The sequence below is a fragment of the Pseudophryne corroboree genome, chromosome 5 (genome assembly GCF_028390025.1).
Source record: "Pseudophryne corroboree isolate aPseCor3 chromosome 5, aPseCor3.hap2, whole genome shotgun sequence".
In the NCBI taxonomy this organism is placed as follows: Eukaryota; Metazoa; Chordata; class Amphibia; order Anura; family Myobatrachidae; genus Pseudophryne; species Pseudophryne corroboree.
Window position 1 is genome coordinate 306,932,776 of NC_086448.1, and position 14,456 is coordinate 306,947,231.

Sequence of the window (14,456 nt, forward strand, 5' to 3'; positions counted from 1 at the left end):
TTGGGCGTGGCTAAAACATCGTGGACATTGTGACGTAAGCTGCTGGATCCAAAGCTGGCGAGGAGGAAAGCCGGGTGATTTGAAGCAGCAGCGTTTTCCGCGAAGTGGCTTACCGGCTAAGTGACCACGCAACAAATGAATTTTTAAACTTCTATGTACGCGAGCCTATATTTTCACTAAAGTGTTTTTATTTATACACTTATGAGTGTGCTCTCCATTTTCTGCATATAGACTTACACAACCTATGCTCCGGTGGCTTGGATTGGGATGCAGCAGCACTTGGATATTTTAAAACTGTGGATGCACTTGGGATCTTTGCGCATGGACTGAGTATACATCGTATCATAATTATATATGACACAAAAATGTCTTTAAACTTGCGCTCAAACCACCAGCAGCAATTTGGAGAGGGCCCCATGTTAGTGGACTCCCAGAGAATAATCAATACGAACAAATAACCAATTGCGCTAGTGTGTAGCCTCCTAGCAAACTTGAATTCAGTCTTTCTGATTTTCGTATATATGTTCAATGAACATATCTGAAAATCAGAAAGACTGAATTCAACTTTTCTAGGAGGCTATACACTAGCGCAATTGGTTATTTGTTTGTATATACTGTATATCTATATCTATACACACACACACACACACACACACATTAGTGTGGTCCTTAAAAATAAATGTCCAAAGAGCTGAAGACTTCCCCCTGGATGTAGGGCCGGTTCTAGACCTTGTGGCGCCAAGGGCGAAAGTTTCCTGTGGTGCCTGCCCCCCTCGGTATCCGTTCACATGGTCGACCATGTTATGGTCGACAGTCATTAGGTCGACCACTATTGGTCGACATGAGTTTTTTTTTTAGTTTTTTTTCTTTTGGGGAACTTTTCCATACTTTACGATCCACGTGGACGACGATTGGAACGGTAATCTGTGCAGAGCGAAGCGGTAGCGGAGCGAAGGCACCATGCCCGAAGCATGGCGAGCGAAGCAAGCCATGCGAGGGGACGCGGTGCACTAATTGGGGTTCCCAGTCACTTTACGCAAAAAACTACACCAAAAAAGTTAAAAAAACGAATGTCGACCTTTTCACGTGTCGACCATGTGTCCATGTCAAGGTTGACCAATAGTGGTCGACCTAATGACTGTCAACCATAACATGGTTGACTATTCATACCGGAACCCACCCCCCCCCCCCCCCCCCCGGTAAAATGGAGCTGGTCCGTGCCCCCAGTAGATTTGCCCCCTGTAGCGCCGCTTACAAACACACACAATAAAAAAACAAAAACAGCTACACAATACTTACTAGCCCCGCTCCTGTTTCCGGACCGCTGCTGCACTGCCCTCAGTCTTCGGCCGCCTGCTCCTCTCTATGGGAGAGACATCATGACGTCTCTCCCATAGCAGCGCCGCACTGACACTAGAGGTCAATTATTATCTCTAGTGTCTGTCAGTGGAGCTGGCTGCAGCGGGTGTCCACACAGCGCCTGCTGCAGCCGGGGAGAGTGGAGCAGGGATCAGTAGCGGATCTTGCCATGGCGGCGGCGGTGCCCTGGGGACAGCGGCGCCCCGGACAAAAAGCCTGCTTGCCCGTGGCAATAACCGCTACTGCCTGGATGTGAAGTATGTATGGTAGTAATACCCTATATAAAGTTTCATAAGGATTGTAAAGGTTTTAGTGGTGTCATATGGAGTTTGAAATTTTTGCAATATGATTCATTATTACTGTTGCAGGTCACTTGAAGTTCTAACTGTACAGACTGAATGCTTGCAGTGACAGGTGATTTTTTTTGCAGTTTTTAATGGTAGTATTTCTATTTCAGGTACTGTTGAACTGAATTGTGCTACACTGAATTGATGAAAAAAATTGTCTGGTGGTGCTGTAACCTGTACTGACACCGATATCTGGCTTGCTGGTCAACAACTTGAAGTGATGACAGGAAAAAAGCTGCTGTCTAATTGTCCTGGATGAGTTGAAACCTTTCTGGGAGAAAGCCAGAATTCCTATTATAGCAGACTACAATACAGTCCCGAAGATCGAGAAGGAATACAATGCATATCGTGCTCTTCTGAAAGGCAGATCACGCAGATCTGATCCACAAGGAAAAGGTTTTTAAGGCTGTTACAGGATCTTTTTGACATTGGTCACACCAATGCCCTTCAGATGATAACCATAGTAGAGGACAAGTCATTCTTGCTAGCCCAACGAGAAAAAGGTAGGCGAGGATACGAGTGGCATAGACAAAGAATTGCGAGGAAAAGATTAGCAAGACAGAAAGAAATTGCTCACTACAGCTGAATTGACCTCTTTTAGCAGCAGTACAGAAGAGACTAGGTCAGATGAAGTTTCTGTTGCATCGACTTCCCGAATAAGGAAACGTGGCATGACAAATATTGTGTCACCTGATGTAACTTCTGCCTTAGATCGCACCCAGGTTAGTGACACAAAAGCAGAGCATCTCCTTTCTGCAACAGCTGCTAGCCTAGGTCATGATGGTCAAGAGCTGCAAGAGGTGGAGCTCTTATACAGACATTCAACAACATGTTAGCAAGGATGAAGACCATGGGGGTAATTCCAAGTTGATCGCAGCAGGAAATTTTTTAGCAGTTGGGCAAAACCATGTGCACTGCAGGGGAGGCAGATATAACATGTGCAGAGAGAGTTAGATTTGGGTGGGTTATTTTGTTTCTGTGCAGGGTAAATACTGGCTGCTTTATTTTTACACTGCAATTAAGATTGCAGATTGAACACACCACACCCAAATCTAACTCTCTCTGCACATGTTATATCTGCCTCCCCTGCAGTGCACATGGTTTTGCCCAACTGCTAACAAATTCCTGCTGCGATCAACTTGGAATTACCCCCCAAAAGCAGTATATTCTACAGGTTATGGAGGTACATAGAAAAATGTCTCCAGATGCTGCAAAGGCAACAGTTACATCAAAACTGTCACCCAAGTAAAAGCTGTAACTGTGATCAATGTTTTCTTACACAAGTATTGGGAGTTATTTTTGGTTTAAATAAGAGGTAGATTGGATACGGAGTAGTACATGTATTTTTGTATTATCATGTACGGTACGCAGTAATTGCTCTTTTCAATGTCAATGTGCCACCTGCAAATATTATTAAAATAAAGTCAAATTATGAACCTAAGGCTTATTTTTCATGTACTTCAATATAAGGTGGTAAGACTTCAACATATTTGAAAAATGCCAAAAATGGTACTTTAAGGACCACCCCGATTATATATATATATATATATATATATATATATATATATATATATATATATATATACATACATATACATACACACATACATACACACCCACAAATGGAGAAAAAAAAAAAAAAGAGGCAGCTACACTCAGAGACTCAGACAGAATATTGTGCTGAATTGTCACATAATACCTAATGTTTCGAGGTGCATGACCCCTTTGTCACAACTTGGCACACGCCTCCAAACGCTGGATATTATGTGACCCTTCAATACAACATTCTGTTTGAGTCTCTAAAGGCTCTTTCAATCTATCTCTCACACATTTTATATATATATATATATATATATATATATATATATATATATATATATATATATATATATATATATATATATATATATATAAAACTAGGGGTGTTTAGCTGTTAAGCCCAGGGAAATCATGCATTTGTTGGATAAAATAAGATTTTACTCACCGGTAAATCTATTTCTCGTAGTCCGTAGTGGATGCTGGGAACTCCGAAAGGACCATGGGGAATAGCGGCTCCGCAGGAGACTGGGCACAACTAAAAGAAAGCTTTTAGACTACCTGGTGTGCACTGGCTCCTCCCACTATGACCCTCCTCCAAGCCTCAGTTAGGATACTGTGCCTGGAAGAGCTGACACAATAAGGAAGGATTTTGAATCCCGGGTAAGACTCATACCAGCCACACCAATCACACCGTATAACTCGTGATACCATATCCAGTTAACAGTATGAAACATAACTGAGCCTCTCAACAGATGGCTCATAACAATAACCCTTTAGTTAACAATAACTATGTACAAGTATTGCAGACAATCCGCACTTGGGATGGGCGCCAAGCATCCACTACGGACTACGAGAAATAGATTTACCGGTGAGTAAAATCTTATTTTCTCTAACGTCCTAGTGGATGCTGGGAACTCCGAAAGGACCATGGGGATTATACCAAAGCTCCCAAACGGGCGGGAGAGTGCGGATGACTCTGCAGCACCGAATGAGAGAACTCAAGGTCCTCCTCAGCCAGGGTATCAAATTTGTAGAATTTTGCAAACGTGTTTGCCCCTGACCAAGTAGCAGCTCGGCAAAGTTGTAAAGCCGAGACCCCTCGGGCAGCCGCCCAAGATGAGAGCTCGGCAAAGTTGTAAAGCCGAGACCCCTCGGGCAGCCGCCCAAGATGAGCCCACCTTCCTTGTAGAATGGGCTTTAACTGATTTTGGATGCGGCAGTCCAGCCGCAGAATGCGCCAGCTGAATTGTGCTACAAATCCAGCGAGCAATAGTCTGCTTAGAAGCAGGAGCACCCAGTTTGTTGGGTGCATACAGGATAAATAGCGAGTCAGTTTTCCTGACTCCAGCCGTCCTGGAAACATACATTTTCAAGGCCCTGACTACGTCCAGTAACTTGGAATCCTCCAAGTCGCTAGTAGCCGCAGGCACTACAATAGGTTGGTTCAAGTGAAAGGCAGATACCACCTTAGGGAGAAACTGGGGACGAGTCCTCAATTCTGCCCTATCCATATGGAAAATCAGATAAGGGCTTTTAAATGACAAAGCCGCCAATTCTGATACACGCCTGGCCAAAGCCAAGGCCAATAACATGACTACTTTCCACGTGAGATATTTTAGATCCACGGTCTTTAGTGGCTCAAACCAATGTGATTTTAGGAAACTCAACACCACGTTGAGATCCCAAGGTGCCACTGGAGGCACAAAAAGGGGGCTGAATATGCAGCAATCCTTTTACAAATGTCTGAACTTCAAGTAGTGAAGCTAGTTCTTTTTGGAAGAAAATCGACAGAGCCGATATCTGTACCTTAATGGAGCCTAATTTTAGGCCCATAGTCACTCCTGCCTGTAGGAAGTGCAGAAATCGACCCAGCTGAAATTCCTCTGTTGGGGCCTTTCTGGCCTCACACCAAGCAACATATTTCCGCCATATGCGGTGATAATGTTTTACAGTTACATCTTTCCTGGCTTTAATCAGCGTAGGAATGACATCCTCCGGAATGCCCTTTTCCTTTAGGATCCGGCGTTCAACCGCCATGCCGTCAAACGCAGCCGCGGTAAGTCTTGGAACAGACAGGGCCCCTGCTGCAGCAGGTCCTGTCTGAGCGGCAGAAGCCATGGGTCCTCTGAGATCATCTCTTGAAGTTCCGGGTACCACGCTCTTCTTGGCCAATCCGGAACCACGAGTATTGTCCTTACTCCTCGTTTTCTTATTATTCTCAGTACCTTTGGTATGAGAGGCAGAGGAGGGAACACATAAACTGACTGGTACACCCACGGTGTCACTAGAGCGTCCACCGCTATCGCCTGAGGGTCCCTTGACCTGGCGCAATATCTCTCTAGTTTTTTGTTTAGGCGGGACGCCATCATGTCCACCTGTGGCCGTTCCCAACGATTTACAATCAGTGTGAAGACTTCTGGATGAAGTCCCCACTCTCCCAGGTGGAGGTCGTGCCTGCTGAGGAAGTCTGCTTCCCAGTTGTCCACTCCCGGAATGAACACTGCTGACAGTGCTAGTACGTGATTTTCCGCCTATCGGAGAATCCTTGTGGCTTCTGCCATTGCCGTCCTGCTTCTTGTGCCGCCCTGTCGGTTTACATGGGCGACCGCCGTGATGTTGTCTGACTGGATCAGTACCGGCTGGTGTAGAAGCAGGGGTTTTGCCTGACTTAGGGCATTGTAAATGGCCCTTAGTTCTAGAATATTTATGTGTAGGGAAGTCTCCTGACTCGACCATAGTCCTTGGAAGTTTCTTCCCTGTGTGACTGCCCCCCAGCCTCGAAGGCTGGCATCCGTGGTCACCAGGACCCAGTCCTGTATGCCGAATCTGCGGCCCTCTAGAAGATGAGCACTCTGCAGCCACCACAGCAGAGACACCCTTGTTCTTGGAGACAGGGTTATTAGCCGATGCATCTGAAGATGCGATCCGGACCATTGGTCCAACAGGTCCCACTGAAAGATTCTGGCATGGAACCTGCCGAAAGGAATTGCTTTGTAAGAAGCCACCATCTTTCCCAGGACTCGCGTGCAGTGATGCACCGACACCTGTTTTGGTTTCAGGAGGTCTCTGACTAGAGATGACAGCTCCTTGGCTTTCTCCTCCGGTAGAAACACTTTTTTCTGGACTGTGTCCAGAATCATTCCCAGGAACAGTAGACGTGTCGTCGGAACCAGCTGTGACTTTGGAATATTCAGAATCCAACCGTGCTGGTGTAGCACCTCCTGAGATAGTGCTACTCCTACCAACAACTGCTCCCTGGATCTCGCCTTTATTAGAAGATCGTCCAAGTACGGGATAATTAAAACTCCCTTTTTTCGAAGGAGTATCATCATTTCCGCCATTACCTTGGTAAACACCCTCGGTGCCGTGGACAGTCCAAACGGCAGCGTCTGGAATTGGTAATGGCAATTCTGTACCGCAAATCTGAGGTACTCCTGGTGAGGATGATAAATGGGGACATGCAGGTAAGCATCCTTGATGTCCAGGGATACCATGTAATCCCCCTCGTCCAGGCTTGCAATAACCGCCCTGAGCGATTCCATCTTGAACTTGAATTCTTTTATGTATGTGTTCAAGGATTTCAAATTTAAAATGGGTCTCACCGAACCGTCCGGTTTCGGTACCACAAACAGTGTGGAATAGTAACCCCGTCCTTGTGGAAGTAGGGGCACCTTGACTATCACCTGCTGGGAATACAGCTTGTGAATTGCCTCTAGCACAGCCTCCCTGCCCGAGGGAGTTGTTGGCAAGGCAGATTTGAGGAAACGGCGGGGGGGAGACGCCTCGAATTCCAGCTTGTACCCCTGAGATACTACTTGAAAGATCCAGGGATCCACCTGTGAGCGAGCCCACTGATCGCTGAAATTTTTGAGGCGGCCCCCCACCGTACCTGGCTCCGCCTGTGGAGCCCCACCGTCATGCGGCGGACTTGGAAGAAGTGGAGGAGGACTTTTGCTCCTGGGAACCTGCTGTTTGTTGCAGCCTTTTTCCCCTACCTCTGCCTCTGGACAGAAAAGACCCGCCTTTTCCTCGCCTGTTTTTCTGGGTCCGAAAGGACTGTACCTGATAAAACGGCGCTTTCTTAGGCTGTGAGGGAACATGGGGTAAAAATGCTGACTTCCCAGCTGTTGCTGTGGAAACTAGGTCCGAGAGACCATCCCCGAATAACTCCTCACCCTTATAAGGCAAAACTTCCATGTGCCTTTTGGAATCTGCATCCCCTGTCCACTGCCGAGTCCATAAGCCTCTCCTAGCAGAAATGGACAATGCACTTATTTTAGATGCCAGCCGGCAGATCTCCCTCTGTGCATCTCTCATATATAAGACTGAGTCTTTTATATGCTCTATGGTTAGCAGAATAGTGTCCCTGTCTAGGGTGTCAATATTTTCTGACAGGGAATCTGACCATGCAGCGGCAGCACTGCACATCCATGCTGACGCAATAGCTAGTCTAAGTATAATGCCTGAGTGTGTATATACAGACTTCAGGATCGCCTCCTGCTTTCTATCCACAGGCTCCTTCAGGGCGGCCGTATCCGGAGACGGAAGTGCCACCTTTTTAGACAAACGTGTCAGCGCTTTATCCACCCTAGGAGGTGTTTCCCAACGCGCCCTATCCTCTGGCGGGAAAGGGAACGCCATTAGTAACTTTTTAGAGATTACCAATCTTTTATCGGGGAAAGCCCACGCTTCTTCACACACTTCATTTAATTCTTCAGATGGGGGAAAAACTACGGGTAGTTTTTTCTCCCCAAACATAATACCCTTTTTAGTGGTACCTGGGTTTATATCCGAAATGTGTAACACCTCTTTCATTGCCTCAATCATGCAACGAATGGCCCTAGTGGACATTAGATTAGACTCATCGTCGTCGACACTGGTATCAGTATCCGTGTCGACATCTGCGTCTGCCATCTGAGGTAGCGGGCGTTTTAGAGCCCCTGATGGCCTTTGAGACACCTGGGCAGGCACGAGCTGAGAAGCCGGCTGTCCCGCATTTGGCATGTCGTCAAATTTTTTGTGTAAGGAGTCGACACTTGCACGTAATTCCTTCCATAAAACCATCCACTCAGGTGTCTGCCCCGCAGGGGGTGACATCACTTCTATAGGCATCTGCTCCGCCTCCACATAATTTTCCTCATCAAACATGTCGACACAGCCGTACCGACACACCGCACACACACCGGGAATGCTCTAACAGAGGACAGGACCCCACAGAAGCCCTTTGGGGAGACAGAGAGAGAGTATGCCAGCACACACCAGAGCGCTATATAATGCAGGGACTAACTGAATTATGTCCCCTATAGCTGCTATAATATTTACTGCGCCTAAATTTAGTGCCCCCCCTCTCTTTTTTACCCTTTCTGTAGTGTAGACTGCAGGGGAGAGCCAGGGAGCTTCCTTCCAGCGGAGCTGTGAGGGAAAAATGGCGCCAGTGTGCTGAGGGAGATAGCTCCGCCCCTCTTTCGCTGACTTTTCTCCCGCTTTTTTAAGGATTCTGGCAGGGGTAATTATCACATATATAGCCTCTGGGGCTATATATTGTGATTGTTTTGCCAGCCAAGGTGTTTTTATTGCTGCTCAGGGCGCCCCCCCCCCCCAGCGCCCTGCACCCTCAGTGACCGGAGTGTGAAGTGTGTATGAGGAGCAATGGCGCACAGCTGCAGTGCTGTGCGCTACCTTGGTGAAGACAGAAGTCTTCATGCCGCCGATTTTCCGGACTTCTTCTGGCTCTGTAAGGGGGACGGCGGCGCGGCTCCGGGAACGAACACCAAGGCCAGTTCCATGCGGTCGATCCCTTTGGAGCTAATGGTGTCCAGTAGCCTAAGAAGCCCAAGCTAGCTGCAAGCAGGTAGGTTCGCTTCTTCTCCCCTTAGTCCCTCGTTGCAGTGAGCCTGTTGCCAGCAGGTCTCACTGTAAAATAAAAAACCTAAAATATACTTTCTTTCTAGGAGCTCAGGAGAGCCCCTAGTGTGCATTCAGCTCGGCCGGGCACAAAAATCTAACTGAGGCTTGGAGGAGGGTCATAGTGGGAGGAGCCAGTGCACACCAGGTAGTCTAAAAGCTTTCTTTTAGTTGTGCCCAGTCTCCTGCGGAGCCGCTATTCCCCATGGTCCTTTCGGAGTTCCCAGCATCCACTAGGACGTTAGAGAAAGAGGTTTTACTTGCTTGCTGCTTTCAGTATGACTGACGTCAGTTAGTGGCCAGTGACTAGGGAGAAGGTCTTTGTTAGTAAGTGACAGGGCTGTGAAAGTTACTTGTCTGCGGTCATCCTAATTAAACAGTGGTGCAGAAGGTCAGAGTCAATCTGCGGGATGTAATGGAGTCCGAGACTTCCAAGGTGCGGGATGCCGTCCGATCTCGGACTTTTTTAAAGGGGCAATCAATTACAAGGCATGTTTTTTCCTTGTAAGTGTATGTCCCTTTAGAAAAAAAGTCTGAGATCGACTGGCATCTCACACCTCTGGCAATCTCGGACTCCATTACATCCCGCTGAGTGTGTGCCTCCACAACACAGCATCTTTATCACTACTAAATAATGAGACTCATAATAAAGGTAAATGTAAATTATAGCAAGTACATTTTAACTCCGCTCCACTTGTATGTACTCCCCTTCTGCATCCACACTGCTGCATTATTATTTTCCATTGGTCAAAGCCATGCTGTTGCTCGTTTATCCGTCAGCTGTCTCAACAGCGCCAACATTTTCTTCTTTACCTCAGTAACTGATGCAAAACTGGTTCCCCCGAGTACAGATTTGACCTTAGGGTAAAGAAAGAAGTCACACAGTGCTAGGTCTGGCGAGTATGAAGGGTGTCCTAGCACTGCAATCTGTTTCTCAGCGAAAAACTGGTTCACAAGAGAGAGCTGTGTGGGCTGGTGTGTTGTCCTGATGGAGGATGAAACTATTTTTCCACAACTCCAGCCTATTTCTTCCTGCAAAGTTTCTAGAACATTTTTATAGTAATGCAGATTCACTGTTGCGCCTTCTGGTACCCAGTATACCAAAATACACCCTTGATATCAAAGAAAACAATTAACATGGCTTTGAATTTGGATTTGATTTCACATGCTTTCTTCATTCTTTGTGACAATGGTGTTTTCCAGTGCATGCACTGGCATTTTGTCTCAGGATCGTACTAGAAGGTCCATGTCTCATCACAGGTAATAACTGTATCTAAAAAAAAATGTGAATCCTTTTCAATTTGTTCCAAAATGTCTGTAAAAATTCACTTTCGATTTTCTTTCTGCTCAGCAGGGAGCAGTCTTAGGACCATCTCAGCACAAACATTTGTCATGTTAAGACCTTGCTGCAAAACTTGCCTAACAGTTTCTATGTCGATACTATTTCTGCTATCATTTGGATGCAGACGGTCAATTCAAACAATTTTCCAAATTTTTTTCACATTTTCGTTTGTTTCTGATGTGCAAGGCCACCTGGGACATTCAACATCTTTGACATCCTCACGACCATCACTAAATATTTTGTGCCACTCAAACACACGTGCACGTGACATACAATCTGTGTGCGACTGAGTCTCTGAATCTCCATGTGAACTGCTACGATGCAGCGGCCGTGGCTTTTTTCCATACCAAGATCTGTTGTGTTTCATATACAGACTCAGTCACACACAGATATACTAGTGTTGCATATCAAATTAATCAGAATAGTCTCCTGGTGTGTCCTAGATGCATCATGCTGCGACTAAGATGCATTTTCAGCAAAAAAAGACACCCGATGGTAGTGGAGTTGCACAGGACCTGTCAACTCACTCCTGCTAGGCATCTCTCGCTGTGTGGTGTATTGAGGGGGTAATTCAGACCTGATCATAGCAGCAAATTTGTTAGCAGTTGGGCAAAACCATGTGCACTGCAGGACCTAGACACAGTGTCGAGCTAAGTGTGGTCGACCGTATGAACCACACCCATCCCTAACAAAGGCTATAACACTATAGTGCAGAAAAAATACGTATGTAGCCCTGCGCTGCAAGCTGAGCTGCCGTTTTAAATCAATGGAATTCACCCTTTAGAATTCCAAGATAAATAGGCACAAATGAAAGTCTGTCCACAACGCATGGGGGTTTTGAAAGATACCTTTCAGAGCATTTGAGACTGAATTCAAATTTAAGTGTCATTCCTTGGGTTCATTACCTGTGATAGGATTGGTTTCATTCACACCGGTTCAAAGATACCTTTATGGGAATGCGAGGTTGAATTTAGATGTAAGTGTCTTTTCAACCACGTGGGAGCACCTGTGTACTGATCTGGAAGAAGCCTCAGACATTAGAGTGTATTTGCATCACCTTTTAAAGTTTTAATACTTTAGGCAGCGCCTGTTTTTTTTTAAATCACTTTCTATTTGTGCCTATAACACTGTAGTGTCAGCTAGATTATCCTTGGTAATAGAAAGCATGAACTGCAATACAAAACAACCCAAAATCATTCTACATTGTATTGGATTCCCAAACACAAAACTATTTTTACCAATACAAAGCAGTTAAATGTTACACACATATTCAAGTTTACGCTACAGTATATAGTGTAATTGCCTGCATCTGTTTTTACTGTTACCTGCAGACATCGCAGAATGTTGTCCAGTACATATATTGGAGCAAAGGTTAAAGTACTCTTAAAACAAATGCATTTTTCACAAATAACAAATCCAGGGCAGTCCAGGTATTTACATAAAGAAAGAGGGACATATAACTGTGTTATGGGCCACATTATACATTAACAAAAAACATCATGACATAACGTAAAAACAGGATGTCAGCAAAAACGTTTTGAAGTTAACCGTGAAAAGATTGCAGTAAAGTGTAGAACAATGTCAGATATATTTTATACACACATCACAATATGATAACTCGTACACATCTATTGCTTATCATGAAATTTACAGCCCTAAGTACTTCAAATCCCATTAACTTGTCAGACCATGGTCATAAATCAGTCCTCAAAACCGTTCTCAAATGTGGCAACATTTAGGGCTCTACAATTTGTTGCTACCCATTTCCGAACTGTGAAAAAAATGGGGTTTATCTCCGGCATTAACAAGGGTGAATATTACAAACATAAATGATGGTCTGAAGTAATGTGTCTGTGACGCTATAGCTAGGATTTGACGTACCCCAAAAAATAATTTAAAGTTGTAATATTCACCTTTTCTAGCACTGACAAAAAACCACTTATTATTGAACGTTCTGATCTTTGGGGGAAGCTGGAAACCCCTAATTGTCCTTAGGATGCTGCTATTTTGGGTACCCATTTAAAACTTTTTGGATTAATTTCTGAATGCCTTGTCATATTTGATTAAATTGTATTTAAGTTCTATCTAGGGTATTTACAAAATAAAAAATAAACAAGACAAAACAATATAATGGCACAATAATTATTCTAAACAGAGCCTGCAATCTAGAGACGTGAGGCACAATCAGCTATTTGTTTTTGGACATGTTTTTCCATTGCATGCCTGTAATTATACACAGCAACTGTTCAGTACACAAACATGAATATAATGATGGCCAATAAAGAATATCAAATGTCATTCACGACTAACCTCAACTACAGTAAGAAGATGGCTTTGGAAAAACAGATGCAGTAACATGCAGTTTTTGTTTTTTGTAATAGAGGATGTGAGTTGTGACGTGTGTGTGTGTGTGTGTGTGTGTGTGTGTGTGTGTGTGTGTGTGTGTGTGTGTGTGTGTAGGGGGTGCAGTGCTATGTGGCTGGAGGGATGTGGTGATGTACTATAGCTAAAATGTAAATTATGACATCTCATGACATCAGGGGTGCAGTTAATGGGGTCGCACCAGAACTTACGTACCACCATTTGGAATGACATTGTTACCATCTAGTAAATGAACTGCATCCACTAATTAGACAAAGCCTATGTGACACATGCATACACGCCGGAGACACGGCACAGGTCTAGATGTGTCTCCTGCAGCTCCCACGTTACATGTAGCAGGATACATTTGTAGTTCCCTGTAACAATCCGTCATAGAGTAGCTACCAAATGCCGGCACCAACTGCGAAACCACCGTCCTCCTCCGGCCGCTCACCTTGCTGTGAATGACTCGGTGCCTGACAACAATGACTGGGTGCAGCTGCCGCTGTCCAGCTCCAGCCCCTGACCAGCACAGACTCCGATCCGATGCGCGCTCCCAGCGTGCAGTAACCCAGAGTCCGTGCTGCGCGCCCCCGCGCTAACCCAATCCCCGCAGCTGTGCGACAGAAACCAGCTCTGATTGGTCGATGCTTCTTTGCTTGTCATAGGCCAGCGCCGGGCAGCAGCCAACCCTTCGTCATGTGATGAGCACCGCTCGCCCGGAGACTGGCAGTGGCAGATGCACGGGGTATGTGTGTCATGTACGGGCATGGGTTTCTTTCGCAGAAGCTGTCACTCTGTCTCCAGCTTGCAAAACAACACTGTAGGAACGTGTGTCAGCACCTGCATGTGCGGTATTATGTATTATAGTGTCAGGCGCGATATATAGTCGTATATGAGATGTTGCCAGCATCAAATATGGCCGCCCTGTGTCTGCACAAAAACCTCCTTCATAGACAAGTTTCGACATTTTATAATACCTGGGTGGGTTGGCTATTGTGGGTATACAGACATTGCTCTTGCGGCTTTCACTACTGTGTGGTTATGATAGGGGTTATCTTGTGGGTTTCGTTTGCAGTGGAACTACAGGTCCCAGTATACAATGCCAATCACACCTAGACAGCCACCGATTGTCTTAAGTTGGGCACTATACAATTATCTGGCAAGATCTGGCTGGTTGGAATGAAAATCTGGTAATGGATGAGAGCAAATGACAATTAACCATTCGCTCCTAAATACTGGAAAATTGACAATACCTGTAATTCATAGAAATTGGTTATATCATGGCTTTAACCAGTTTTGTATTAATAACAGTTTTTGTTTGTTTTCCCATGTTTGGGAGCAAATGGTCGTTTGTCATTTGCTCTCATCCATTACCATATTTTCATTCCAACCAGCCAGATCTGGCAGATGACCTGCCAGATAATTGTATAGTGTATGCCCAGTTTAAAGCTGGGTACACACTACAGCGACGGGAATTCATTCTGATGTCGGACCAAATCTCCGTCAGCCCTGGATGGTGTATACACACTGGGGCGATGCTAATGAATGTCGGAACAAACATGTTCCGTCCAGTGGCGGATCTTGCCACGGGCAAGCAGGAC

At 45.4% G+C, this 14,456-nt stretch overlaps 2 protein-coding genes across 8 annotated transcripts in view; one reads left to right on the forward strand and one right to left on the reverse strand.

The window, feature by feature from the left end:
• Positions 1 to 13,599, reverse strand: part of BLVRA (biliverdin reductase A) — a 62,543-nt gene extending 48,944 nt beyond the window's left edge. The window contains exon 1 of one of the 4 annotated variants that reach the window (XM_063922453.1): positions 13,307 to 13,599. In XM_063922453.1, coding sequence (XP_063778523.1) covers positions 13,307 to 13,518 — 212 coding nt within the window. In that variant the 5' untranslated portion in view covers positions 13,519 to 13,599. The other 3 variants (XM_063922455.1, XM_063922456.1, XM_063922454.1) reach the window with 3 other exon arrangements.
• Positions 13,503 to 14,456, forward strand: part of LOC134927671 (cytochrome c oxidase assembly factor 1 homolog) — a 386,285-nt gene continuing 385,331 nt past the window's right edge. For all 4 annotated transcript variants that reach the window (XM_063922458.1, XM_063922457.1, XM_063922464.1 and 1 more), the window contains exon 1: positions 13,503 to 13,600. The gene's annotated coding sequence lies outside the window, so the exon portion shown is untranslated. The remainder of the gene's footprint in view (positions 13,601 to 14,456) is intronic.